Source organism: Muscardinus avellanarius, assembly GCF_963383645.1.
Source record: "Muscardinus avellanarius genome assembly, chromosome: 5".
NCBI classification, from domain to species: Eukaryota; Metazoa; Chordata; class Mammalia; order Rodentia; family Gliridae; genus Muscardinus; species Muscardinus avellanarius.
Window position 1 is genome coordinate 32324955 of NC_137790.1, and position 27802 is coordinate 32352756.

General features: G+C 35.1%; 1 protein-coding gene across 1 annotated transcript in view; it reads left to right on the forward strand.

Annotated features, from left to right (window-relative positions):
* ROBO2 (roundabout guidance receptor 2) overlaps positions 1-27802 on the forward strand; it is a gene marked incomplete at its 3' end in the record, with an annotated part of 583090 nt that overhangs the window by 547963 nt on the left and 7325 nt on the right. The window contains exons 24-27 of the mRNA XM_080696485.1: positions 4545-4805; positions 12723-12928; positions 23479-23661; positions 25836-26009. Coding sequence (XP_080552611.1) covers positions 4545-4805; positions 12723-12928; positions 23479-23661; positions 25836-26009 — 824 coding nt within the window. The remainder of the gene's footprint in view (positions 1-4544; positions 4806-12722; positions 12929-23478; positions 23662-25835; positions 26010-27802) is intronic.

The window sequence follows — 27802 nt, forward strand, 5'->3', positions numbered from 1 at the left end:
TCTATTTTTTTTATTTTTCATGCTATTTTTGAAATGTAGCCTTTGAGCCAGGTGTGGTAGCAAATGCTTATAATCCCAATGTCTGCGAGGATGAGACCAGAGGTTCAAGGTTCGCAAACAGCTTCAGCTACTTAGTGTGGCCCTCCGCATCTTAGTGAGACCCTGTTCAAAATAAAGAATAAAAAAATAGGACAAGGGGTGTAGCTGGGAGTTTGAATGCCCCTGAGTTCCATCCCCAGACCCGCAAAACAACAAAACTAAACTAAACTAAAAAACATAGCCTTTGAAAATTTTATTTCAGTTGCTTATAATAAAACACATTTAAGGCCAACATAACAAGACCACATTAAAATGAGTAGATTTGGTGATAATATTGTCTGTTTCCTTATCTTTTCTTTACATTTAACTTTTTTAACTTTACATGATACTAAAAAAGAAATACTTTTGGACACAGGTAGTATTCTGCTATTTGTGACATTAACAACAAATATTTCACCAAAGAGATATTATACAATATCTTTTGTATGCTTTAATTGAAAATATAGTTCAGGATTTTTGATACATAAAATATGAAAAAATCTTTAGAAATACATTTTTGTTTTACCAACTTTTTCCCCCAGTATTGGGGATTGAATCCAGGGGCATTCTACTTTCAAGCTATATGCTCAACTCTATTTTCTATTCTATATTTTGAAACAAGGTTTCACTAAGTTACAAAGAGTCTCACTAAGTAGCTGAAGCTGGCCTTGAAACCACAATCCTCCTGTCTTAGCCTCTCAAATACTAAGAATACAAGCACGTGCCACCATGCCTGGCAAGAATTTTTATTTCTAGCTACCAAAGATTCTGCAATTGTACAGTGATAAATAGTTTTTCATAGAAAGATTCTGATATTTGAGTATGAAGGGTGGTTTGGAGGACATGAGGCTGGGCAGGTTGATAATGTCTCCAATACTGCAGCATAATGGATGATATCATAAAAATTATAAGGAATAAAATAAGGCCATGACCATGAGAAGAAGGGAAAGGAATAAATTTAGATTATATGTCTAACTGAGAATAATCATACTCTTGAAAATATAATCTCTAATTTCTGCTAACATTTTTAGTATTATTTCTAAGACAAGATATCATCAATTTTTCTAAGCCGTTCTTGGGCCAATTTTCCCCTGAAAACTAAATATCAAAAGGTATTAAAATACTGTCCAAGCCGGGCGTGGTGGCGCACGCTTGTAATCCCCGCGCTTGGGAGGCGGAGACAGGAGGATCGCGCAGGTTCGAAGCCAGCCGTGCTGGCGTAAGAGACCCTGTTTCAAAAATATAAAATAGGTCTGGGAGTGTAGCCCGGAGGAAGAAGGGCTTCCAGGAACCCCAGTACCACCAAAAAAAAAAAAAAAAAAAAAAAAAAAAAAAAAAAAAATAAAATACTGTCCAAATAATAAAGCATTTAATTATTAATTCAATAATATAGCAACAATGGTAAATGCTTTCTCTCATCAAAATGTTTCTTCAGTCGGACAGAACTGTGTTAAAATGTATTAATTCCAAGAAAAATATAATACATTTTATTATAGTTATGTGATGCTAGAAAAAGTTTAATAGTAATTAAATAGAAAACTGGTGCTTTGCTTTCTTATTGTAATTAGAGATTGGCAAGCTTTGGCTCGTGTTGAACTTTATTGTATTTTTATTAGTAACTTGGTATTTGTATGTGGCCTTTAGCAAGTTAGTTCACATGCAGCATTGATTTGCTGTCATCTCTATCTTTATTCATCAGGCAAGACAGATAATATGATGCCTCAGCCTTCACTGGCAGAATGTCAAAGAACACACACTTCCCTAGGAAAGGTTGGTCAAAAGAATTTGGTTTGGCATTAGGAGCATGAATAAGCACAGACTCTTTATGTTACTGAAAGAAAGAGTTGAAATTCCCACACTCAAATAAGATGTATATCTACAAAACGTGAATTAAATGATAAAAAACAAAGCTATAGTTTTCACAAAATGTATAGACTCATCTGTTACTATATCATCCTCACTTAGTAACTACCTAGTTTAAAACATAGGTTATTAAGCCGGGCGTGGTGGCGCACGCTTGTAATCCCCGCGCTTGGGAGGCTGAGACAGGAGGATTGCACAAGTTCGAAGCCAGCCTCAGCTACTCAGTGAGGCTTCCAGCAACTTGGTGAGACCCTGTTCCAAATAAAATATAAAAAGGTCTGGGAGTATATATAGCCTGGAGGTAGAAAGCCTCTGGGTTCCACCCCCAATACCACCACCACCAAAAAAAAAAAAAAAAAAAAAAAAAAAAAAAAATAGGTTATTTATCCCTCAGGAATGTATTAGGATGAGAATCCCATAGACCTGATGAGCAATTCTTCTTCATTTTATTACATATACCACCACCCAACTTTCCTTCAATTATTCTTTCATAGTCCTCTTTTGGAATATTTTTGGAATTTTTCTCTTCAATTTCTTCTTCTGGTAAAAGCCACTTTGAATACATGGACTTTTTCAGCTGTGCTCATTCTGCAGGATACAGATTTTGTTCACTATTATTCTAGGTTTTCTTTACTGAAAAGAAAATGGGACAGCTAATGATGCCATCCATTCTTGTTTAATGGAGTAGAATCTGTTTCAGTTATTGAGTATATTATGCAATAAATTTACATAGCATCAAAATAATATTTAAATACTTAGAATAGCCTTTACCTGATATTACTTATTTAAATAATAAAAAGAAGTCAAATACAATTTATTTATTTCTATTTGGTACTGGAGATTAAACCGGGAGTATTCAACCTCCTAGCCACACCTACCCGCAGCCCTTTTTTATTTTTGTATTTTGAACAAGCTCTTGAAAAGTTGCTGAGAGTCTCACTAATTTGCTGAAGATAGCCTCGAATCTGCAATATCTCTGTCTCAGACTCCCAAGATTTGGCATTAAGGGTATGCATCCCTGCACCTAGCTCAATATATTATTTTTATGTTACCTTAACATGTGATGCATATCACACACATTTTTATTGCATGTTATATTCTCTATGTATTTTCATTCCATGGGTATATCTCAATTAAATTAAAATTTTAAATTCTAAAATTGTTATTTGATGGGGGATACCGAGGGTGAAACCCAGGGGCTTTTCTACCTCTGGGCTATATTCCCAGACCTACTTTATATTTTATTTGGAGTTGCTGAGAGCCTCACTAAGTAGCTGAGGCTGGCTTCGAACCTGTGGGGTCCTCCTGTCTAGCCTCCCCAGGTATGGGATTACAAGTGTGCACCACGCTTGGATAAAATTTTTTAAATAGTTGAGATATTATTTTTTTGGTGGTACTGCAATTCCTGGAAGCCCTTCTACCTCTGGGCTACACCCCCCAGACCTATTTTTTAGTTTTTATTTGGAAACAGGGTCTCGTAAACCAGCGCGGCTGGCTTCGAACCTGCGCGATCCTCCTGTCTCCGCCGCCCAAGCGCAGGGATTACAAGCGTGCATCACCACACCCACATATCAGAAAACATTTTGGATTAATTTTCTAAACTCCTGGACCATAGTTCCTATAAAAAATGCTGTTTAAACATAAAATCTAAATATTTCAAACAATAGTTTTATGTATAATTAATTATGTTAAAAGGTATATTTCATATTAAATATTTTTATGACAACAAAGCAAATGTTATTTTTATTTTTAACATATATTTTACAGGGCAGGGTTTTGAACTTCAGTTTTATTATTTAAATTTGACTGTAGAGCCAGGTATGGTGGTACACTTCTGTAATCTTAGTCCTAGAGAGGATGAGGATGAATCACAAATTTAAGGGCAACTTCAGCTACCAAGTGAGACTCTTAACCTAGCAGGACACTATTGTAAAACATAAGAAAAACTGAAAAATGGCTGAGAGTGTATCTTGGAGTTAGAATGTCCCTGTGTTCAAACCCCAGTACCACAAACAAACACAAAAGTAAATAAATAAATATAACTGTTCGGGTAAGGCGAGGCATTAGTTTCTACTGAGAAAATTGAGAGGATCAAGTGGATACTGAATATATTTTGCATCACTAAGTATGTTTGGCATGTTATATGAAAGTTTGGTATAGATCTAGAACAAGGGCAAATAAAATTCTCCCACACTTCTTAAATGATCAATCAACTATGTCGCCGCCTTCTGCTGGTGCACAAGGATGAGTAGAAGAATGTAGTTAAATCTACAAGCACGAAGTTCATTAATTGTCTTTAATTAGCAATTTGGTGTTTCCACATGAGTAACTTTGTTAGGAAGTTATTGCCTCTTGTAACTGTAGGGTAACAATTAGCCAATAAGGTCTTTTAGGAATAAATTGAGATATTGAGATAACAGATGTAATTACGATTAGAAATTAGGATAATAGCCAGGTGATTTACTATGGTGGCACTCAGGAAGAGATCAGGAGGAAATAAACTGAGAGAACACTTTAGACACCGTGCGGTTGCTGTTTGTTGCCAGGATAATCATGTATGTGTTCATGAGTGTGCCAATGCGCATTTTTTCTTCTCATTTCAGCTATGACAGTGATAGCTGGTGTCCGCCATTACCAGTGCAAACATACCTACACCAGGGCATGGAAGACGAACTGGAAGAAGATGATGATCGGGTCCCGACACCTCCTGTTCGAGGCGTGGCTTCTTCTCCTGCTATCTCCTTTGGTCAGCAGTCCACTGCCACTCTTACTCCATCCCCACGAGAAGAAATGCAACCCATGCTTCAGGCTCACCTGGACGAGCTGACACGGGCCTATCAGTTTGATATAGCAAAACAAACATGGTAAATATCCTCGCCAAGTACAGGGTCTCATTCTTTCAGCATGTGCAAGTGTTGGCTCATGTAAATTCACAAGAGATACTCATAAAACTATACAGATGGGGTTAAAATGCTTTCCTATAGGCCTTAATCATTTAGATAAATAAACTGGCTTCAGAAATGTTAAATAATTTGAAAAAGTAAGGAAGGTAGTTTGAGAGTGAACTGGAACGTGAATTCAGATCTGCTGAAACTCAGGCTGAAGTGTTTTTTGGGGTGCAATGGCACCTTTTCTAATTTATGGTTTAGCATCAATTAGCTTATCCTTGAACTCACTTTTAATGCCATAATAAAGGACTCCTTTTAGAATCTTCAAAGTGCCTATAATTAATTCTGTATGTGGTTGTGAATATGTAAATGTAAGCTTCTGCAGACCGCTTATGGTCAATGTCAGCTATTAAAAGACCTTCTTTGGGCAGAATTAAACAGATCAGAAAACAGCACAATTAATACTACTAAATGCATAAAAAAACCTCACGAAGAATAGATTAAAACCTTCCAAGTTTCTTTTTCTAAAAAATCCATGAACTTTTATAAACTGCAGATACAATCTTCTTAAGTATTCTGTGCAAATATTGCAGAAAGTCAAAGGGAACCGACTGACTCTCTCTCTTTTATAGGGCTGTTTTCTTCTTTCCAATAATGATCTGTAAGCTTGAACTCTTAAAAATAAACTCCCTGTAACATACCTCCAATTACCTTCACTTAATTTGCACCCTGTGCTTGAAGTCATAGTAATTAAAAAAACTAAAATTTTATTTTGAATAATTCTAGTTACAAAAATTTTTATAGTGACGTAATTTTTTGTGTGGTACTGGAGGTGTAACCCAGAGGCTTTCTACCTTCAGGCTATACTCCCAGACCTATTTTTTAATATTTCATTTGGAAACAGTGACTCACTAAGTTGCTGAGAGTCTCACTAAGTATCTGAGGCTGGCTTAGAACCTGTGCGATCCTCCTGTCTCAGCCTCCCAAGCACGGGGATTACAAGCGTGTGCCACCATGCCTGGCTGTAATGAAGTAATTCTTATTCCCAGTGTTAATAACTACTTATTTTTAAAATATAGCTAATTATACATACAAAGAGATACCAAAAACGGGTATATCACTTAAATCTATTATAAACATGCTCTTTTCTTAGGAGATTCTTGAACACTTTCTCATTCATCAGATAAAATGATAATAGTGATTAGTCCATATACAAAATTAAAGGACTGTCCCCAGCCCATCCCCTTTTCTGATGCCAAGTACAAGGTACAGAGGTTCCCCAAGACCACCCTGAAATTCATGAAAATTTTCACTAGAAGGATTCATAGAACACAACTGAAATATAATATACTCAAAGTTACTGTCTCTTGTAGTAAAGCACAGATTAACACCAGCCTACGGGAGCAGCCTAGGAGGCCGAGGCCAGGGAAGTTGCAGAAGGAGACCTTCCAGGTATCATCTTTTCCAATGCCCTCATGGGCAAATGCTGCTTTCCCAGCAGAGTGGACAGCACACCGGAGGCATTGGCAGCCAGGGAAAGGAACGTGAGACTTGAGGTCTGTTTACATCATCTGGGCTCTGTCACACTGCCTGTTGACTGCCCACGTGGCTGAACTCAGTCTCCAGCTTATCCAGAGGTTATGTGGATACCCTGTAACTCGAAGCACCCCCATCCCCAGTCAATTGTATTAGGCTTTCTGGAGTAGTTTAAAGCCTTCAGATAAACAGACGCTTCTTACCAGGCAGAGGTTTAGGAGTGGAGGGAAAAGGCTTACTCTTCCCTGGGTGGAGGTTACATTCTTTGTATCATGATTTGGGGGAGAAGTAAATGAATTTGCATTTGTAGCACATTTAGTAAATCACTTTCTATCTTATAACAGATATTTTTCAGAGGAGCTAGGATTTTCACCTGAGTATCTTTTCATTGGTATCTCTCACACTTAGAACTGCATGTCTCACATCAGAAGTGCTAGATAGGTAATTACAACCTAGTCCATTCCCACCTGCTCCAAGTACCTGTAAACTATACCCTGTTTCTTTTCCTGAGCATGCTCCTGCTCTACCTAGCCACCTTCCAGGACGCCTTAGCTGACACCACCTGTCAGATTTGTGAGCCTCCCACAGGATCACCCAAGATCTCTCTCTTCTGGGCTAGAAGAATCTTTTTATCTTGTCTGCACATCAGTGTCACAGGAGGACTACAAAAAAAAAAATAGGGATTCTCTGGCTCTACCATGAGGGACTTTGTTCATAGCGATCCATGAAATGCACAGCACAGTACTCCTCAGTAGAAGATATTGATGCGCATTTATAAGCACCCTCATCTTGTATTTCAGTATATCTCCTAATTCTGCTTGGGAAGTATATTTTTCATCTCAAATTTTTCACCAGTGTGAACAATGACTAAAATGCTGGACATTTTCATCCTTCCAAAAACAAACTCCATACCATTATAGGAAAATGAATCATGTACAAAAATATTGCCTTCTATCTTCTTTCCCATCATTTGGCTCCCTACATCTCTGATTCACATACAGAATTTAAGGCAAGACCTATAGCAAGAGGTGTTCATCTATGTTCAACACTTGAGAAGCTTGCTTTTTATTTCTTTTTTATTTTAATTAATAGATTGTGATGAACGTCAAGAAATGATGAAGGGCCTCAAACTCCTGATCCATTATAAAAGAGATTTGGAGCTGATGATACTGAAGTAGCTTTAAGAACTAACATTTTGGTTTTTCAGCTCTGAAAGATCTAGAATTCTCTTAATATTGGAGTTGGTTACAAGAATGCAATTGGGGTTTTTCTCTAGGCTTTTATTTAACTTCAATGGTTAATATATCTGCCTTTAGAACAGTACTACACTGTTTCAATTATTGTAGCTTTATATGGTTTGAAATCAGAAAATATACATCTTCTAGCTTTGTCCTTCTTCGAGATTGTTTTGGGTATCTAGAGTCCATATTCCATATCAGGGTAGATTTTTTCTGAAAAATAAATAAATGTATAATAGTTTCACTAAAAAAAGAAAAAAATATCCTCTGATAAGAAAGAAAACAAAAAGAAATATTGAACTGTTATCTTTTAGTCATCAAAAGCTTGGTATCAGACAAATGAAACTGTTTTGTGAGATTATCATCGTTAATATTGGATAAATTGCTATAAAACTAGATGTCAACCACTAAGCCAAGCATGGGAAGGATGGATGGGGAGGGAACGGGGTGGGGATCGGGTAGGGGCTAACTGGGCGATGTGTGCATCTATGTCTACAAAAGTATTTTCTTTATACCATTATGATGTATGAATACATTGCACCAATAAAAAATAAATCAATCAATCAATAAAAGAAAATTATAGAACACAACCTTTTCCTAAGAATGAAAATTATTAGAATGTGTGTCTTTTATTAAAGACTCAACAGTAGATTTCACATCACTTTATAAGGTTTCTTAAATAAGAGAGGTCTTTAAAATATTTTTGTATAAGCCACGTGCAATTGTGAACACCTAAATCCCAGTGCTTGGAAGGCTGAGACAGGAGGATCACAGGTTTGAGGCCATCATTAGCAATATAGGAAGACTGTTTTTCAAAGTAAAAAATTAAAAGGCCTGGAGGTGTAACTCACTGGTATAATACCAGTGGAGTCAAATTCTACTACCATACGTACACACAAAAAATATTTTAGTATGAAAGCAGTGAAAAAATATATTATGTTAAAACATGTAGTACTTCCCTCTTTTATAATAGTAACCAGTAACAGTTGGTTCTTTTGTTTCATATTTAATAGGTCAAAAGAAACTCTAAGTACTCTTGGGGAAATCAACTCCCCACTTTGTTAGACACATGGGTTGAAACAAGTCACTTAATTTTAAACTTTATTTTTATGCCTTCTAAAAGAAGGCTGATGATACATGTTCTGTTTACTTCATAAGATTGAGATTAGTAATATTTTTCTTATTGCAAAGGGCTTATTTAGCATGCTGATATTCTAATGACAGAGAATATTGATATGAATTATTTAGGCCTTTAAAAATGTTTGAAATTTTGTTGGGCGAGATAGGTAGAAGAGACAGTAATTGGGCCTCCCTTAAACGTGGCAAATGGAAGCAATTCCTCATGAACCTTCTCCGGTTGAGGAGGATCATGTAAAAAGAATCCTTCAGCCGGGCATGGTGACGCACACTTGTAATCCTCGTGCTTGGGAGGCTGAGACAGGAGGATCACACAGGTCACAAGCCAGCCTCAGATACTTAGTGAGGCTCTCAGCAACTTAGTGAGACCCTGTTTCCAAATAAAATATAAAAAATAGGTCTAGGATTATAGCCCGGAGGTAGAAAGCCCCTGGTTCCACCCCCAGTACCACAAACACACACACAAAAATAATAATAATCCTTCAGAGGCACAAATTGTGCAGTGGTGGGGTTAGAGGGCATCAGGCCCTCAAGTGACATCATTTCTTTATAAGAGCCAGCAGGCAACATGAATGAGTGACACAAATTAAGAGAAGCTCAATACTAAAATGGAAACAAAATGACTATTTTCTTTTTTTTTCTTCTTTTTTTTTAATTGGTGCACTGTATTCAAACATCATAGTGGGATACAAACTTTTGTAGATATACATGCACACATCGCCCAGTCAGCCCCCACCCGATCCCCCCCCAATTCTCTCCCCATCCCTCCCTCCCATGCTTGGCTTAGTGGTTGACATCTAGTATTATAGCAATTTATCCAAAATTAAAAATGATAATCTCACATAACAGTTTCATTTGTCTGATACCAAGCTTTTGATGACTTAAAGATAACATTTCAATATTTCTTTTTACTTTCTTTCTTACCAGAGAATATTTTTTTCTATTTTTTTAGGTGAAACTATCATATATTTATATATTTATTTTTCAGAAAAAAAAAATCTATCCTAATATGGAAAATGGACTCTAGATACCCAAAACGATCTTGAAAAAGAACAAAGCGCGAAGATATATATTTTCTGATTTCAAACCATATAAAGCTACAATAATTGAAACAGTGTAGTACTATTCTAAAGGCAGATATATAAACCATTGGACTTAAATAAAAGCCTAGAGCTAAATTCTTCCCTATATTGTCAAGTTATTTTTGACAAGGTTTCCACAAACATTTGGTGGTGGAAATAATAATCTTTTAACTAAATATTGTTGAAACATAATAATTACATGGAAAAGAATAAAGTTGGACCCTTACCTAATCCCATATACAAATATTACCTCAAAATAGATAAAAGACCTAAATATAAATCTTAAGACTATAAACTTTTAGGAGAAAATCTGGGTCATAAAACCTCACAACATTGAAATTGGCAGTGATTTCTTGGATATGATTTCAATGGCACAGGCAACAGAAGAGTATACAAACTCCCTAAAAAATAAAAAAAATATATAGTATATCCAAAGACAATGTAAACAGAGTTAACAGTTATTAATAGAATGGGATAAAATATTTCCAAATGCTATATCTGAAGGTATATTAATATTCCAACTAGAAATCCTAAAAATTAACAACAATAAAGGCAAACAATACCATTTAGAGATAGGTAAAAGACTAACATAAATAATGAATCTCCACAGATAACCAATCTTAGTTGTCTGTTGGATGGAAACTCTTGTTTCTCTGGTTCTGGTGTGTGTTACCTATTTCTTCTTTGTAGTTAATCTCTTTGAGTATTTTCTCTAGCGCTGGTTTTGAAGACAAATTCCTTCGGTTTCTGTTTGTCATGGAAGCTTCTTATTTCTCCATCTAATTTGATAGAAAGTTTTGCTGGGTAGGAAATTTTTGGCTGGAAGTTGTTTTCTTTCAGAGTTTGGAATATGTTACTCCAAGCCCTTCTGGCTCTCATAACTTGGTTTGGGAAGTCTGGAGTGATTCTAATTGGTTTGCCTCTGAATGTCACTTGGCCCTTTGTTTTTGTTGCCTTTAAGATTCTCTGCTTGGCTTCCACATTGGTCATTTTGACAATTATGTGGCATGGGGATCCTCTTCTCCGATCCTGTCTAAAGGGAGTTCTATAAGTTTCCTGGACCTGTGTATCAACCTCTTGCTCTATGTTTGGAAAATTTTCTGCTATTACTTCCTTGAAGAGATTGTTGATCCCTTTGGTTTCACTTTCTTTTCCCTCCTCTATTCCAATTATTCTTAGGTTAGCTCTCTTAAAATGGGCTCATATTTCTTCAATATCAGATTCCTGCTGTCGGATATTTTTTCCTAGATTAGAAACTATGCGTTCATTTTTGGAATGATCATCTTCTAAGAGCGAGATTCTGTTCTCCATGTGGTCTAATCGGTTGTTTGTGCTTTGAATTGAGGCCTTTACTTCATTAATTGCATCCTTTATCTCTTTTTGGCTCTCTCTGAATTCATTTCAAAGCACCTCTATTATTTCTACAGTTATTTTCCTGATTTGATCTTCTAGAAATCTCTGATTTTCTGTTTTATCAGGTTCTGATGTTGTGAGGTTGTGGGCATTCATTGCTCCAGTATTATTCCTCTCTCCCATGATTTAGGAAGTTTGTGCCTTCTCTGGGTTCTTCCCTTGGGTCACTATGACTTCACTTAAGGTGTTCTGGATCTCCAGTCTGTAGTATCTCAGACCCCACTACTCCTTTACTGGGTGTATCACAGAGTCTCCGACCCAGAGAGTCGATAGAGGCTGCTTTAGACTGTGGGGGGGTGCCAGGTTGCACATTCTCCTATGGTGTTATATCTCTGCCACCGCCCCTCCCCCACTGGGTCAAGTCCCAGGGAGTACAGTACTGGGATTTCTCCTCTGTGGCCCGCAATTTGACTCACTGTTCTTGAGTACGCAGATGTAGCTGTACTGGATTCGGTGAATTCTCTGCTGCTGCCGCAGGTAGCAATATGGCACCGCTGCTACGCACTCGGCCGTGAGGCTGGTGTATTTCTTCTTGGTTTTGATTTCCACTCTGAATTCCTGCAGCGTGTGCTGAGCTCAGCCACTGGGAGCTTTAGATTTTACCTGCGGCGAGAAATTCTGCCTGGCTGTTCCGCAGCGGCTCACCTCGGCTTGCTGTAGCCGTCCGGTGAAGTCGCCGCTGCTGCCGGCAGAATGGCGCTGCTGCCATGGCCTCGGGCGTGAGGCCGGTGTATCTGCTCTGTGGCTCTGAGCTCTGTTCTCATTCTGCTTTCTCTCTGGAGCCTGGTGATTTTTTGTTTCTCTGGTGATGGTGTTTTCTGGCTATGAAAGGCGCTGATTTTGTGGTAATGGAGATTAGTTGTTAGCGGGGCTCTTAAGCCCCGCTTTTCTCGGTCGCCATCTTCCCGGAAGTCTTTTTGACTATTTTCTTTTTGATAAGAACAACTTTAAATATATTTTTATGACAAATACTATAGTTCTCCATTGAATGGCATATATATATATAAATACTGGGCCTGTATTTTTTATATCTTTATCTATAAATATATATATATGTATAATATATGTCAATAAAATAATTATATATACCAATATTATAAACATGTCAATAGAAAAACTTCTTAGTCTGTGTTGTTGTTTGGTAAGGCACATATTCAGAGATCATTTTTTCTGATGAGATGTAAGAAAGGCTTAGACAGGAGTATTGCAGGTTTACAGCTAGCCTCAGCTACTTAGTGAGGTCCTCTGAAAATTAGTGAGACCCTGTGTCAAAATAAAAATAAAAATGCTTGGGCATGTGTTCCACAAATAGAACACCTCTGGGATCCATCCCCAGTACCATACACACAAAAAAGTAGGCACTGTAATCTCCAAAATTAGTTATTGGATAAAACAGTATCTGCTGCCATAGTATGCCATTTAAGTCTAATTTTAATTTTGATGAATGTCAATGAATTTAAAAAATTTTTTTTCCATTTGAATTCCAGGCACATTCAAAGCAATAATCAACCTCCACAGCCCCCAGTTCCACCATTAGGTTATGTGTCCGGAGCCTTGATTTCTGATTTGGAAACAGATGTTCCAGATGACGATGCTGACGATGAAGAGGAAGCTTTAGAAATCCCCCGGCCCCTGAGAGCACTAGACCAGACACCTGGATCCAGTATGGACAATCTAGACAGCTCTGTGACAGGTAATGAAACTGATTTAATAGGAATAACTGACCTATTTGCAATATTAAAGTGTGTCACAAATCAAATGCTTTCTTACTCAAGATTTATTCCACTCCATCTATTTCTGTAACATTTTAAATATGTTAATGTTAAACACAAAATTCAAAAAGGATTTGGCAATACTTTTGCTTTGCTGCAAAAATGATAAGAAAATTCATGAATTTTAAAAAGTACTTTAAAGACATGAAAGAAAACTCAATTATATCCTAGGCTTTCATGAAAAGTTCACTCTGCTAGGGAACCGAGTCTATTACATAAAAACCTTGACTTTTAGAAATGATATATTTTGTATATCAGGAGCTACATACAAAGTGAATGCAGTCTTAAAATGCTTCTTGATAGTTCACTCTGTAAAATCATTCACTGATGAAAATAAGCAAATCTTCTGAATAAGCCTCTCCTACATTGCACAAGATATTATTTTTAGAGTGGAAAAATGCATCGTGAGATAAACCATACATTTATGCATTTCGTGTTGCTGAATCCAGTAATTGCTCCTCTCCCAAGAAGAGTGATTTTTTTTTTTTTTTCTCTTTACTCCTTTGGCTTACCTGTGCCTTCTTCACCAAGCAAAAGATTTCAGGTGGTTCTCTCTTTTGATGATCACAGGACTGATGCATAATCTATTTCCTTTAAATTACAAAGTTCTAAACTCTAATATTTATGCAATAAATAGGGAGAAAAGTAGAAATGTAATCTTTTTGTTAAGTTATCCATTATTTGATACACTGAAAAAATGCCTCTTCTGTGACTATGAAGACAAAACTACCAAAACTTTAAATCTGATCTCCGCACTTTATTGAGTGTTTTTAGAAAAGCACTCTTATCTGTACTTACTTCAGTGACATCTTTCATTCAGAAGGTATTTTACCATAGTGTCCTCTAATTCATTTTTAATCCAACAGCTTCCAAATTCCAAAGATTTTTGTTCTATATGTTGGTTGTGCAAACACAGGAAGAAACTGGTGCATGTTTGTGATAAAGAAACATCAGTACCTGGAATTTTTTCCTTTGTCCCTTCTTGAATTGCAGTGTGTGTTGCTTGAGCCCAGTTTTCAGGGTTTTTCTTTTTTTTTTTTTTTTTTTTGGCCTGGGGGCTGGTCTGCTCACCTGGCTAATTAAAAAGTAAAAACTGCAGCTATACCACTGTGAATTGAAACCCAGATCCAATGGAAGGTGACAGAGCAAAAGTTAAAATCTTTGAATGCAGAGAGCTGACTTCTTGCTGCACTATGATGTTAAGCCTCTTTACTTGAATTTCTACCATAATCTCCTTTAGGGTAAAATTCTGCATAATTTTGCATATTTTACTTAATGATACTGAACTCTTTTCCATTACCAATGCAGTAAAAAGTTACAGTGATAAGGACAAAGTCAGCTATAGCCCATATAGTTATTTTACTAAAGAATATAATGAAAATGATGATAAACATATCTATAAATTAGGAGAACACCATTCTGTACTTTCACATACTCACCTATTAGGCACAAGTTAGACAACTGTGCCTCCTGCTCAAGCAATCTGCATTTCTCCTGTAGCTAGCTAGTATAATATTCCTTCCAAATGAAGTTTTCATTGCCTAAAAGGCTTCATTTTGTTTTCTACTTGAATTCACTGCTTAATTACTGCCACATATAAAAACCTTGGGCGATCAGGTATGTATTCCACAATAAACTTGTCTCATGAATAATGCATTTCCATAGCATAAGTTACAGTTTACATTGAAGTAGTCAAATAAAGAGCCCCTTGCGATATTGTCTTTCCATGTACCAATAACATTAAGGAAAAGTTTGATCACAAATTTAATTTGCATGCCAGGTTGTTTATCTGTGTGAGTGTAGGTAGGGAATGAGATGAATATCCATACGTGTTTATGTGTGTACAATTAATATGAGTGCATTACAGTGTGTGCATGAGTAGAAATTGTGAATTTTTGAATAGAAAGGCATATGAAAGTATAGCTAAGATTAAAAGTGTGCACACAGTGTGAGTATGAATAGAGTTACATAATGTATGTGAATGAATTACAGTTTGTGTGCATAAGTGTGAGTGCATGTGAATGTGTGTAAGAGTATACTTAAGGTGAATGTATGTAGAAAGGGTATGTGTGGCTGGGCATGGTGGTGCACGCTTGTAATCCCCGCTCTTGGGAGGCTGAGACAGGAGGATCGCGCAGGTTCGAAGCCAGCCTCAGCTACTTAGTGAGGCTCTCAGCAACTTAGTGAGACCATGTTTCCAAATAAAGTATAAGATAGGTCTGGGAGTATAGCCTGGAGGTAGAAAGCCTCTTGGTTCCACCCCCCAGTACCACCAAAAAGAAAAATAAAAGGGTATGTGTGTGGAGTGTGTGTAGGGAGTGAGTATATTTAGATGTATATGTGAGAGAGAAAATAGAATGTGTGTCTGTAATAGAGTGTATGTGTGTATCTGTGCATGTGTGTGCATACATGCATGCCTATGTATGAAAGTCCTTACATGGATGTATAAACTGACCAAGTATCATAGATAACAGAATGTTACTAAATGCTGTCCTAAAGTCCTAATGTTTTCTTCAAATAATTAAGGCTTTGTCAGTGGTGTGAAATGAGGTAGGCCATTCAAGCAGTACTACCTCAGTTGACTTCTCTGTTTATAAGATGGTAAGTGCCTAAGAGAGGATTCTCATCTTACCATCATTATACTTCTAAACTTTTTTTTGTGCTAATAAATTAGTCACTATTTTCAACTGAAAATTTCTTTTTCTTTTTTTCTTTTAATACTTTCTGGTTTTATTTCTATTTGTTACAATAGTAAAACCTAAATTTCAAAAAAGTTACAGTTTTCACCATTGTCCAGGATACCCCCTCCGTGACATTGATGTCAGTGACAGGGTTTTGAAACTATCACCACATTCATCTCCAGGAATTTTCTTATCTTCCAAAAGAGAGACTTAGTTCTAATTACTGAAACACCCAAACCTTCTTTGTCAACACTGGGATCACAATTCTACTGTGAAACATGATTAGAACATAGAGCAACTAACTAAAAATTAATGTTACTGACGAGGGCAGATTGAAAAGACTAGGTTTAAGCTTCACTGCATTTTATGTCATACATTCCAATTAAATACAACAGGGTCTGAGGTTATACTGCCCTGTTGTAGAGCCTCCTCAGGGCTCTTTTAATGTCCTTGTTCCTCAGGCTGTAGATGAAGGGATTCATCACGGGGGTAAGCACAGTGTACATCACAGAGACCACTGCACCCTTCATTGGAGAATGTGAGACAGTTGAGCCAAGGTACACACCAAAGCCTGTTCCATAAAACATGCAAACAACTGCTATGTGAGACCCACAGTTGGAGAAAGCTTTCTATTTCCCATCCAAGGGTGGGATTCTAAGAATGGAGGAAACGGTTTTATAGTAAGAGAAAAGGATCCCTGAGATGGGAAGAAATCCAAACATAGTGCCAAAATTACACTTGAAAACATAACTAGAGAAGGTGTCAGAACATAGGAAATTAAGAAGTTCTGAGGGGCCACAAAGAAATTGGAAATTTCCACATCCTTGAAGTTGGTAAAGTGTAAGATGGTCAAATTATGCAGCTGGGAATCTAAAAGGCTAAACAAAACACATGTCAAAACTAGCAAGCCACATATTTGAGGGCTCATGATAACTGAAATTTTCTAATATGTGTTTCTTTTTCATGAGGCTAATGATATTTTTATGTTACGTAGAGCTAACAGTCTCCATTTCCCAAATCTTGGAAGCCAACCAGAACAGTAGTCAAATGATAACATGGGGTTGGGCTAACAAGTCTGTATGTAAAAGTATGAAGGATTTTACTTAGATATTTTTTATCCCACCTCCTAATAAGCTGTCTTACTAGGGAGAATTAGCATTTAACAAGATTTACAAAGACCTTTTGGGTAAATAAATATGATCATTTAACTCTGAATTTTTCATAAAAACTAAGTATGTTATGAGGGACTTCTTAAAATTTAAAATTGCTTAAAGAGAGACCAAAAAAGAAGAAATTACCAGTAGTTTCATATTCCACAACCTCATAACTGGAATTATCTATTTTAAAACCTATTTTTATGTATTTATTCCCATAAAACATTAATTTTATGCCTGTTACTTCTTATCATGTGACTAGAAATTTAGAGTCAATGATGATAATAAATTGCAATATATAGTCCCTTATAGCACACCATTGTAAGCAATGGCCAGGTTTTCTGTGGTTAAGAGAGCTAAGAATGTGCCTCGCGTGGTGGCACATGCTTGTAATCCCAGCATCTGAGAGGCTGAGATGAGAGGATCCGGGTTTGCTGACAGCCTCAGCTACTTAGTGAGGCTCTCTGCAACTTAGTGAGACCCTGTTTCAAAATAAAGAATAAAAAAATAGGGCAGAGGATGTAGGATGGAGGTCAAATGCCCCTGGGTTCCATCCTCAGACCTTTAAAGGGTTGTAAGGAAATGAGAATTAAGCAAAAATAAGTAAATAAAAAAGAAAGAAAGAATAGAAAGGCAAAGTCTAAAATATTTAATATCTGGCACTCCATAGGAAATGTTCCCTATACCTTTTTAAAAATTTTACTATATATTAATTAATTCAATCATCACAGCCCTGTTATTATTATTGCTTTCATTATATAGGTAAGGAAATTGAGCCACAGAGCAATTTAAATCATTTTTCAAGGTCACCCACCTGATAAGTGACAGAAAAATGTACAAAATCAATCAGTCTTATTCTAAAGATAAATTGCAATGATCTCTGCTCTTGAAATGTACAACTTTCTTCTTCTAATCTCTTTCTTCATAATAATTAAGTGGAAAAAAATGCTTTAGTCTGTTACTCAATATGTGCATCTTTCTGTGTATACAGGTGGAAAATATATATATTCATTAAGATAGAACACATTAGTTTATCTCTGAAAATGTTAGTCCTTTCCTATTTTCCACTTAAGATCAAACTTAATATTTCATATAAAATTTCTTATTAATTTTTCTTATATTCAGTCTTATGCTCAGCTAATGGGGCCTATTCTAACAAAATTTGATTCAACCTTTTTGTAGGGAATCTCATTTTTATAATTTTTTATCTTAATCTATGCATTTAATCTGCACCTATTTGTGGTTATGAAGTACACAAATATTTTTTGTCATAGTACTTCACATTCTGTTTTGGGCTAAAAAAAAACCATACAGAATTGTTTTCATCTTCAGGAATAATCTTGTAATATTTCTTCCTAAATGCTTAAATTCACCATCTTTGGGTCACAGAAAAAGAAAAGGCTTCACATTTCTTTCTGTAATTTCCATAGTTGAGGGTAAGTGTTTCCGGAATTTAATGACACCACCATTAAAAAAAAAAAACCAAACAAAAACAACAGGAGAGAGGGCAGGAGGAAAATGTCCTGAACATGTTGCCACAATTCTCACTGCCTCAGTGATCACATAAAATAAGAACAAGATTGAGTGCTGTTAAGTGAAATGAATAAAAGTTTCCCTTCCTGTTGGACCCCACATGAACACCACAGCTGAAAGGAAATTATGATTGTATGTTTTTTATTTTGTGTGTGTGTGTGTGTGTGTGTGTGTGTGTGTGTGTGTGTGTGTGTGTGTGTGTGTTATTTTACTGGAACTCCCACTTCAGATAAGTATGAAAACAATATAACTTGGCAGCTTACCATCTTACTTGTGCACACAGCTTTTAGTGCCCTGGCCACTGAAAAATGTTGAATTGAAGCTTTGCTTTTGCTGCAAGTTTTTTTTTTAAAAAGCAATGTTAAACTTAAAAGAAAATTTCAGATGTAATATAAAAATTAATGAAATAATTTTATTATTTCCTTATTAAGAAAATAATTGTCTTCAATATCTTTTTAGAGTAATTAAATACAAAGTAAAATTGAAAAAGTTTTATCTCTAAAATAAGCTACCAGTTATCACATATGCCAAGGAAGATTTTAATTGCTTATTTTGCTTTCCCTGGAAATATAATATCTCTCTCTCTGTCTCTGCCTCTATCTCTCTTTCTCTCTGTCTCTCTTTCTCTCTCTGTCTCTCTTTCTCTCGGTCTCTCTCTCTCTCTGAACACAAGTCATTTTATTGTTGCATATTCAATATATTTGAATGAAAAAAAAACTTTCAAAAACTAGACATGTTTTTCTACATCTAGGCAGTGGTCAATATTTGAATTAATTTGGCCTAACACATTTTGCTAAAGATTTTACTTAGCATGTACTTAGACAAATAGCAATCCATAAGAAGGGTTCCTGGATTAAATATTGGCTCAAATCTGAAGACTGTTAGTTTTTCTATCTCATAAAAATGGTAATGCAACAATTAGCAGGGTCATATTAGAAGGCACAGACTTTACTCTAGCTTAATGGATCTAAGGATAAGCATTTATCAGCAAGGAAGGATTTAGCATAAAACGACATGTAAATGAATTGATGACTGATCATAAATTAATTTTAGTGCTGAAGATGTAATAGAGACACAGTAAGATGCCACTTTATCATGGAATTTTATGCTCAGTAACATTTGAGCAACAACTTAATGTCCTATGTGCAGTTCTTCCTTAACAGCTTGAATACATTTGAGATTTTTTTTCCTTTCAATAATTTTAAAGCAGAGAAACTTGAAAAGATTGAAATGGCAAACACTAATAAATTTGACTATGTGACATAAATTCATTTTTCATTAAGTATTTAAATATGTATTGATTATGTTTGGGGCTATAATGTGTCAAATGGGTATGGATTGCATGTAATTTGTGGAGAATCTCTGGCTAAGCTGATTTTACCTGGTTTTTCTCTCTAATTTTTATGTTTATACTTACATTTATGAAAAAATAACTTCATTTAACTTATGAATTAATGTTCTCTTCTTCCAATTTCCTCCTCCTCTTCCTCTTTCTGTTTGGTTATTGTTTGCCTAACTCTTCAGATCACTCGTAATGTTTAAATCTAAAGAAAGAAGTAAAAACGATAACACTGAGAAATGAAATCAGTAAATGTTAAATGTATTTTAACAGTTTTACAGGAGGTACTTTAATATACATTAAGCACCTTTCTTATTTTATGGAATTTGGCCAAATAGCTTTGAAAATATCCTCCACAAATATACTCTTTCTATATTAGTTGCCTTAAATTCAGAGGGGATTTTCTTGAAGATAAAAATAGAGAGACAGAGACAGTAAGGGAAAGAAAAATAATCTGTTTATGTTCCTTGCCCTCCAATTTGACATCAACAAAATTAGACTAACTTCTCTCTGACATATGCTTGGAGTCATTAGGTCTCTTGTTGCCTAATGTAGCCAGGTATCTATGGAACTTTTTCCATCAGCTCTGAAGTCATCTATCTAGTCTTTTGGCTCTTATAGGAAGTACAAAACAAACAAAGACAGCTGATGTTTTTCTTTATTGAGCAACACCACTGGAAGCCCTGTCTTCCATGTGACTCTCTTTCCAGAGAAAAGGACAATACCCCATGAATAAAGGTGATTTTTGTGAACATGTAAGGAATCTCTTAAGATTGAGAGAAGTCAGAGCAAATGCAAAGCTGAAACACTGTTGATTTGTTTAGGGTATGGAAATTCTATGTGGAGCCCTTGCTATCACAGGGAGATAAACACAGATTTTGGGGGGAAAGATAAGCTAATTTTCTGCCAGTAGCTCTCATAAGATGGCATTTCCTTGGTGACTCTTTTGTAATGCAGGCTTTCTTTTTTTTTTTACTGAGTTTTGAAGTTTTAGAGACTAAATTTGCCAATGTACTAGATCCTCAAAGTAGAACCACAGAACAGGCAAATTGAAACGAAACAAAACAAAAAAACTCAAGTATTTTTTGACTGATTATAGTGGGGAAAGATTTTTAAAAGAAAAAATAATGTTAGGCTAAGTGTATTGAGATGGGTGGTGTGGACAGAGAAGATACACACACATACACACACAAAAAAAATAATAATAAATGGCCATTTCATATAATTCAGCTTCTTATATTTGAATAAAATATTGCTAAATATCAATATTCTGGTTCATCAAATCAGTACCAAGATATATATTACATATATGTTCACATATAACCTATGTTGTACAATATAATGAAATTTATATATCTTGTAGTTTTTTTTACTTTCTCATTTTAGATGATTATATCGTTGCTGTTTTCATTTTCCAAGTAATCAACAAGAATTCATCAACAACATTATATTTCTTATTTGATACATTTTCTATGAATGCTTATGAGAACTCTTTTGCAGCAAAAACAGAGTCATTGCTAAGAAACTATACATCAAATAGAATTATTCTTATAATTCACAATGAATAATGGAATGTTCAATGTACTTAATTCAGTATGCCCACAGTTCATTGAATTTCCACTATATAATACCCCTGTACAAAGAATATTAAAACGAACAAGAGATAGTTCTTAATCTCCGGAATTCTGTTTCCTAGAAGAGAAAATATATGTATGCAACAAATCATAATGTAGGGAGAAAATGAGTATGGTATTGTGTGCATAGCATTTGGATGACAAAGGAGGTAGAAACACTGATTCTCTCCAACATGAGATTGAAGGTGAGGTAGAGACAAGGTGAGGAAATAGTTGGTATTTCATTTAGACTTTAAGGTTTCGCAGCGGTTATTAGAGTTGGCAGCCATATGGAGTGATGTATAGGTGTGTCAGAGACTGCCCTGGTCCTAGAATCCATTGGGGACGCACAGGTGGCTGCAGTCAATATTGAAGAGGCTCAGAGTCCTAATTAGGAGTTGGGTGTGGCACTGGTGAACTAGGTCAGTCTTTAACAGATGACCAACAGTATGCTTTAGAAAGATAATTTAAATAACAATTAGGAAGACAAAGGTACTGGGAGGAAAATAGAAAGTGTTGAAGGATGAAATTGGAGATGGATAAGGAAATACTTGTTTGGAAGAGTGAGATCAGATATTTAGAGAAACAGAAAACACATGGAAAGGATTGAGACTGAGCCTTCAAGTGTTTTAAACACATTCTCAGTACTAGACTTTCATATTGTTCTGTGACCCCTCACTGAATCACTTTGATTTTTTCTTATCTGCTGTAGCATTATATTGCAAGGCCTATTGCATCATTTCTTCTCTCGTTTTGGGCTGTTGGTCCTTGACTTGAGAGTATTAACCTAGAAATGAATCTCTCAGAGGAGGCTCAGTTGCTGGTATTATCTTGGCTTCCTTGCAGTGGCCTGTGTCAAGGGAATTTGTTTGGAAAGTAAAAAGTGTATCTCTGTGCTTTTGGCAAATAGAATCAAAACTCTATCTTTCTCTGCTACACTTAACACCCTTTTTAACTTCTCAGATTATCCCAACCCTTTCAGTTTCTGTTTCTTCTGTCTTGCAAGTCCATGAGTCCGTGTTATTGTATCCTGGAAGCTTGACTAAAACTACAAACACTGCTTCGTGGCTGTTGTCCCTTAAATACTGCAGAAAATAAGAGCATTTGACTTTTGTCTCTTTCATGTAAATATGTTTGGCTTATTTAGACGTCTTAAATTAGCTTTTTATTAAAAGCTTTTTGTTAGAAAAGGAACAAAAATTTGGAAAAGCAAAACTTGGTGGCTTATTGTATAAGAAAACTGAGAGAATAAAAACTTAAATAAATATTGCAATATTAATTTTATTAAATTATAGCTTTGGTTATCAGTGTCCTTTTAGCAAATAAATGATATGAAAGTATAAATGACTACCTAGAACTTTAAGTAAAACGTGGTCATTATCTTCACAATGATAAGCGGAAAAATTTTTCCTCCATTGTCAGGTTTCATTTTGCAGAATAGCCACATTAATGCTGGTCATAGTCCTCATAATGGTTGATTTTTTTAAAAAAAAGTATCAGTATTAAAAATGTGAGTTCTTCAAATAATTAAACATTTGCAAAATCATAATGATAATTGAAATTAATAGATGCTTTGTAAAATATATTATTATGTTCTTTAATTGGTATTGTTCGTGAATTTTTCTTTTATTTAATGAGTATTTAATTTTTTATTTTAAAATCTTGAAGTAATTCCATCTTTCTACAGTATACAAGTATATGTACAATATCCAGTATACAAGTATTCATGCATATTATCATTGGCATCTGAGCTATCTTCAAAACATATTTAAATTGTTTCTTCAACTGAGTCCCTGATATGTTTAAATACACTATATTTTGTTGCAAGAAGCATATGATTCCATTAAGTGTAGGAACTTAAAATACATACAATGGTTCTCTTATAGAAAAATGACTGTGTAATAATATTTAAGCAATGTAAGAATTGAACCATTTGGAATATATTTTGTTCATGTGCTGCAAACAGATACAGATTTTAAATGAGCCTCATTTTTAAGAATGTTGAAACACAGATGATGTTTGGCTAAGTGACCCATGATATAGCTTCAAAGGAGTGAGCTGAGGCAGCCTACTTGCTCATTAGTATAGTGTGTACAAGCAGATGAGATATGCAATATCTACAACTCACTAGATAACTACATTTGTTTTTAGGTTCAATGGTAAATGGATGGGGCTCTGCATCTGATGAGGATCGTAACTTTTCTAGTCATAGATCTAGTGTAGGTAGCTCCTCAGATGGCTCCATCTTTGCCAGCGGCAGTTTTGCACAAGCACTGGTGGCAGCAGCAGATAAAGCTGGTTTTAGGCTGGATGGAACCAGCCTTACAAGAACAGGTTGGTAGACCCCAAGTCAACACTCTTTGCATGAGAGAATCTTGTCCCTTGGACACTGACTTTTTTCAACTGTTCTTTCTCTTCCGTGAATCTGACTGAAGGGCTCTCTTTAATATGCATGAACACAAATTGGATGCTATGTTTCCTGAATTCTCTCCTGATGCTAGTTTTGCAGAGCCAAAAAACTCACCACCTTTTCTCCCTTATATCCTTTTCTTTTCACAGCTCTGCTGATTAACTGTAATATGCTTCCTTTTTATATTACAACCAAGTAGCAACTAAGATTGCCATTAAATTTCCAATAACTCATACTTTGCAAAATCTGCACATACCAATAATGAACAGTGATTAGATTATTCAGCTTTTATTCCTGTTTCTTTTCTTTTCCCCATCTTTTTCTATAAATGCATTTTCTGGAAAGGCTTCCTCAGCATGGGGTGAATGGGTCTAAGGCTTTCAGTCTCACAGTTCAAATGGCTGATGGTCTTATTGCTTGGCTAAGATTTTAATACAATAATTTATTACTTGTTTTAAAGGATGCTAATTAAAGATACACCTACTGCATTTGCAAGTTGAACAAAATGATAACTACATCTTACTTCAGAATAAATTAATTTTGATTTCTGAGAGTAATAAGTAGTAATGTAAAAGGCCAATTATGGAATTTCTCATGTGCTGCTCACTCCACAAAAAGAAATGTAGGATTAAATGTAATGATACATTAGTAATTTGAAGTCATTTATTTTGATGAAAATAAAGAACTTTGGCATGATGTATGCCCTAATATTGCACAGGTACATCTTACTTGCATATATAAAAAGGTAATGTATGAATTAAACTGGGCTATCTTACAAAACAAACTAATGAATTATTTAATGCATCTTTAAAATCTTCATCATATTCAAAGAGTAAAGAAAAATTACCTTGACCTTCATTAAACTCTCAGTTTATAAAAATGAGTCTTGGAAGTGTCCTCTGAATTATAACATTAATATTTCTTTTGGGCATAAATTAGGTATCTTTAAACAAAATAAAAAGATTTTCCCAGCATTGCAAAGGTTTATTTTCAAATAGCATCCAAACTAAAATATGTTATAGTATAACTGTTATTTTAATTTTCTTGCTTTATAAAAGCATAAATCAGAAAGTTTATGTTGCCTGAGTGCTTTTTTGTGGCATTAGCTATAAGAAGAGTAGTGAGAAAGTATAAGGGAACTAATAAATTAGAGGACATAGGTGCATTTCTTGCATGTATGTTAATAGGTAATAAAGCATTAAGCAATATCATGTCACACCAACTTAGAAAAATGTAACAACATATGGTAAGCTTGTATGCACAACAGAATAAATACATACACATGAAATGGGCCTCTTTTACCATAATATACACTATATTAAAATAAGTTGCTGACAACTTATTAGCTAACCTTTTCCCAGAATAATTTTCTCTTCATATGTTCAAAACCACAAGAAAGTGAAATAGCATATTTCATGTGTCAATGAGAATTTGGAGTCTGCTCAGATACAGTCACAGTCACTAGAAAATTTCTATTGCACTTTGGATTTACAACATGATTTTAAATGGCTACCCTCTACAATCATGATAATACCCGTGTCCAGTTTCTGTTAATGGAGAGATAATTCATTGTGTTAGAGACACAGGTGGTAAGGCAAATGTTACATATGTATCTGAGCAGACCTTTCAGATAAAATTACAAATGTAATTATTATCAGACATTTTATTTATTTTGCGCTCAGAGTTTGTAATATTTCAGTGGTAAAATTTAATGAAACAAATAAAAAGTACAAAATTTCTTTCAAAAATAGTTCCTATAATTTTGAGAAGTAACCGTTGCATGTATTTGCATATATCTATTAAAATATAGAACTTTTCAAGGCTAAGTAAAAATATAATCAAGCAACATTGAGCTTTTTAATTGTTGGACTTGTTTTATATACATTCATTTGGAATATTTTCAGGTGGGGGAGGTGTTTCAAGTTTATTAAGACAAAGTATATGTAGCAGGAAAGTATTGGATAGAGATGTGCCTATAACATATCTTTAAATGAAATCTCTAGGTAGGTTCACAGATTAGTCTTAGAGCAGAAATATGAGAGAATCAGTGAATTATAATTATATTCTCTATGCCCCATTCCCTTTTTTTTTTAAATAGGAAAAGCCTTTACCTCCTCTCAAAGACCTCGACCTACCAGCCCATTTTCTACCGATAGTAACACCAGTGCAGCCCTGAATCAAAGTCAGAGGCCTAGGCCCACCAAAAAACACAAGGGAGGGCGAATGGACCAACAGCCAGCATTGCCTCATCGGAGGGAAGGAATGACAGATGGTAAGCTGGTTTTATTTGTTCTTCTCTCCTCACTGAAGGAATGTGATCTCTGCAACCATTAACTTGCATTACAGTAGATATGTAGGGTAGGTATTGCCTTGTTGTTACATAACAAGGCAGAACTGGCAATATGGTCTTGTTTAAAATAAAACATCCTCTCTTTCAACAATCTGGACTTATTTTCATGTCATCAATCTTCAAGAAGGTTTGCCATACCACATTTAAGTGTAGATTTTTCTGCTTTCCTGGCATTTTCCATTAATGCTTTTTGGTGATCATTCCATGTTGAGTTTAGGAATGAAAACAAGCTGTGTGCGTATCAGAACATTTATGACATTAAATTGCAGTCTCTTAGATAGTATTTCACTCTTGGAAGAGACCTTGAAATTAATCAGTAAATTTTTAATTTCAAGAATTTCAGAGCTAAAAGCATCCAACAGATTAATTAAAAGTGTCTTAGTCCATTTGGGCTGCTATAACAAATTATCCTAATCTTGTACAACTGCAGAAAAATTATAAACAAAAAAAGTTTATTTCACAAAGCTCTGGAGTCTTAAAAGTCTAAGATCAAGAAGATAATGACAGATTTTCTATCTGGTTAGAGCCCATATTCAGGTTGACAGATGGAACTTTCTGTGTCCTTGCATATGGAAAGGATTTTTCTAGAAAGTGTTTTACTATTCTCATTGATGAGGAATCCCTCTTCGCGGGCTAATCACCTTCCAAGATCCTCAAATCCCAACACCATTACATTGAGGGTTAGGATTTCAGTGTATAAATTTTGGGGGTATACTCATTCAGACCATAGCAAAGAGTAATTGTTTATTCTGTTTAAGTACAGATAGTAATTTTTTGGCTTTTGGGAACATGTGAGCCCTGTCATAACTAGTCAACACTGCCATTATTTCATGATTATAGCTATAGACAAAAAAAGAAGTCTAATTTCTAATGACAATTTATTGACAAAAGAAACAGTGGCTGAATTTGATGATGTATTTCAATAATTTGGTTTATATATAGCATCCAATCTTTGAATATTTAGCTTAAAACTGTTAGTTTAAGGAAACCATATTACTGTAAGGTACCCCAAGTTGAAATGAGTATTTCATCCACTCTACAGAGCATGGTCTAAATCCCATACTTTCAACTTAATTCTTATATCTTTTGATGCATGAATAGCAATATTTATCCCAACGTTTTATTCTAAGGATATGTGACATACAATATTCAAAGTACCTAGTATAATGTGAAATCCAAAGTTAAATATTTTCCATTCTCAGCTCCGTCCCATATAAATGTACAAACTTTTTCCCAGAGATTGTTCTACTGAACACCAAAATGATTCAAATAGCCCTGGTGAAAATTAGAAATATTTATTTCTTGATTATTTCTAGAAATATATATATATATATATATATATATATATATACTTTAAATATTATATATAAAAAATATATATATATGTATATATATATATATATGTACTTTAAATATACTGTGGAGTTCCTGATAATTATCTTGGGGTAAAATCCAGTTATAGGTATCTTTGAAGTTGCACAGGTGAATCTAATTTACATCCAGCTTTGAGAAGTTGTGACCTTGTCCTTAGCACTCTTAGACTTATCTTTATGGGACAAAATAAAAGTTAGTTCGAAGAAAAGAAAGCATTTGACTTTTGTTGGTTTGGGGAGAGGACACTAACTGCCTGGCAGCCATCTCTGCTGCTTTTGTCACCTTACAATAATAAGAAGACTTAAAAAGTCAGACATGCTTGTTCTCGAAGCTTTCAGGTT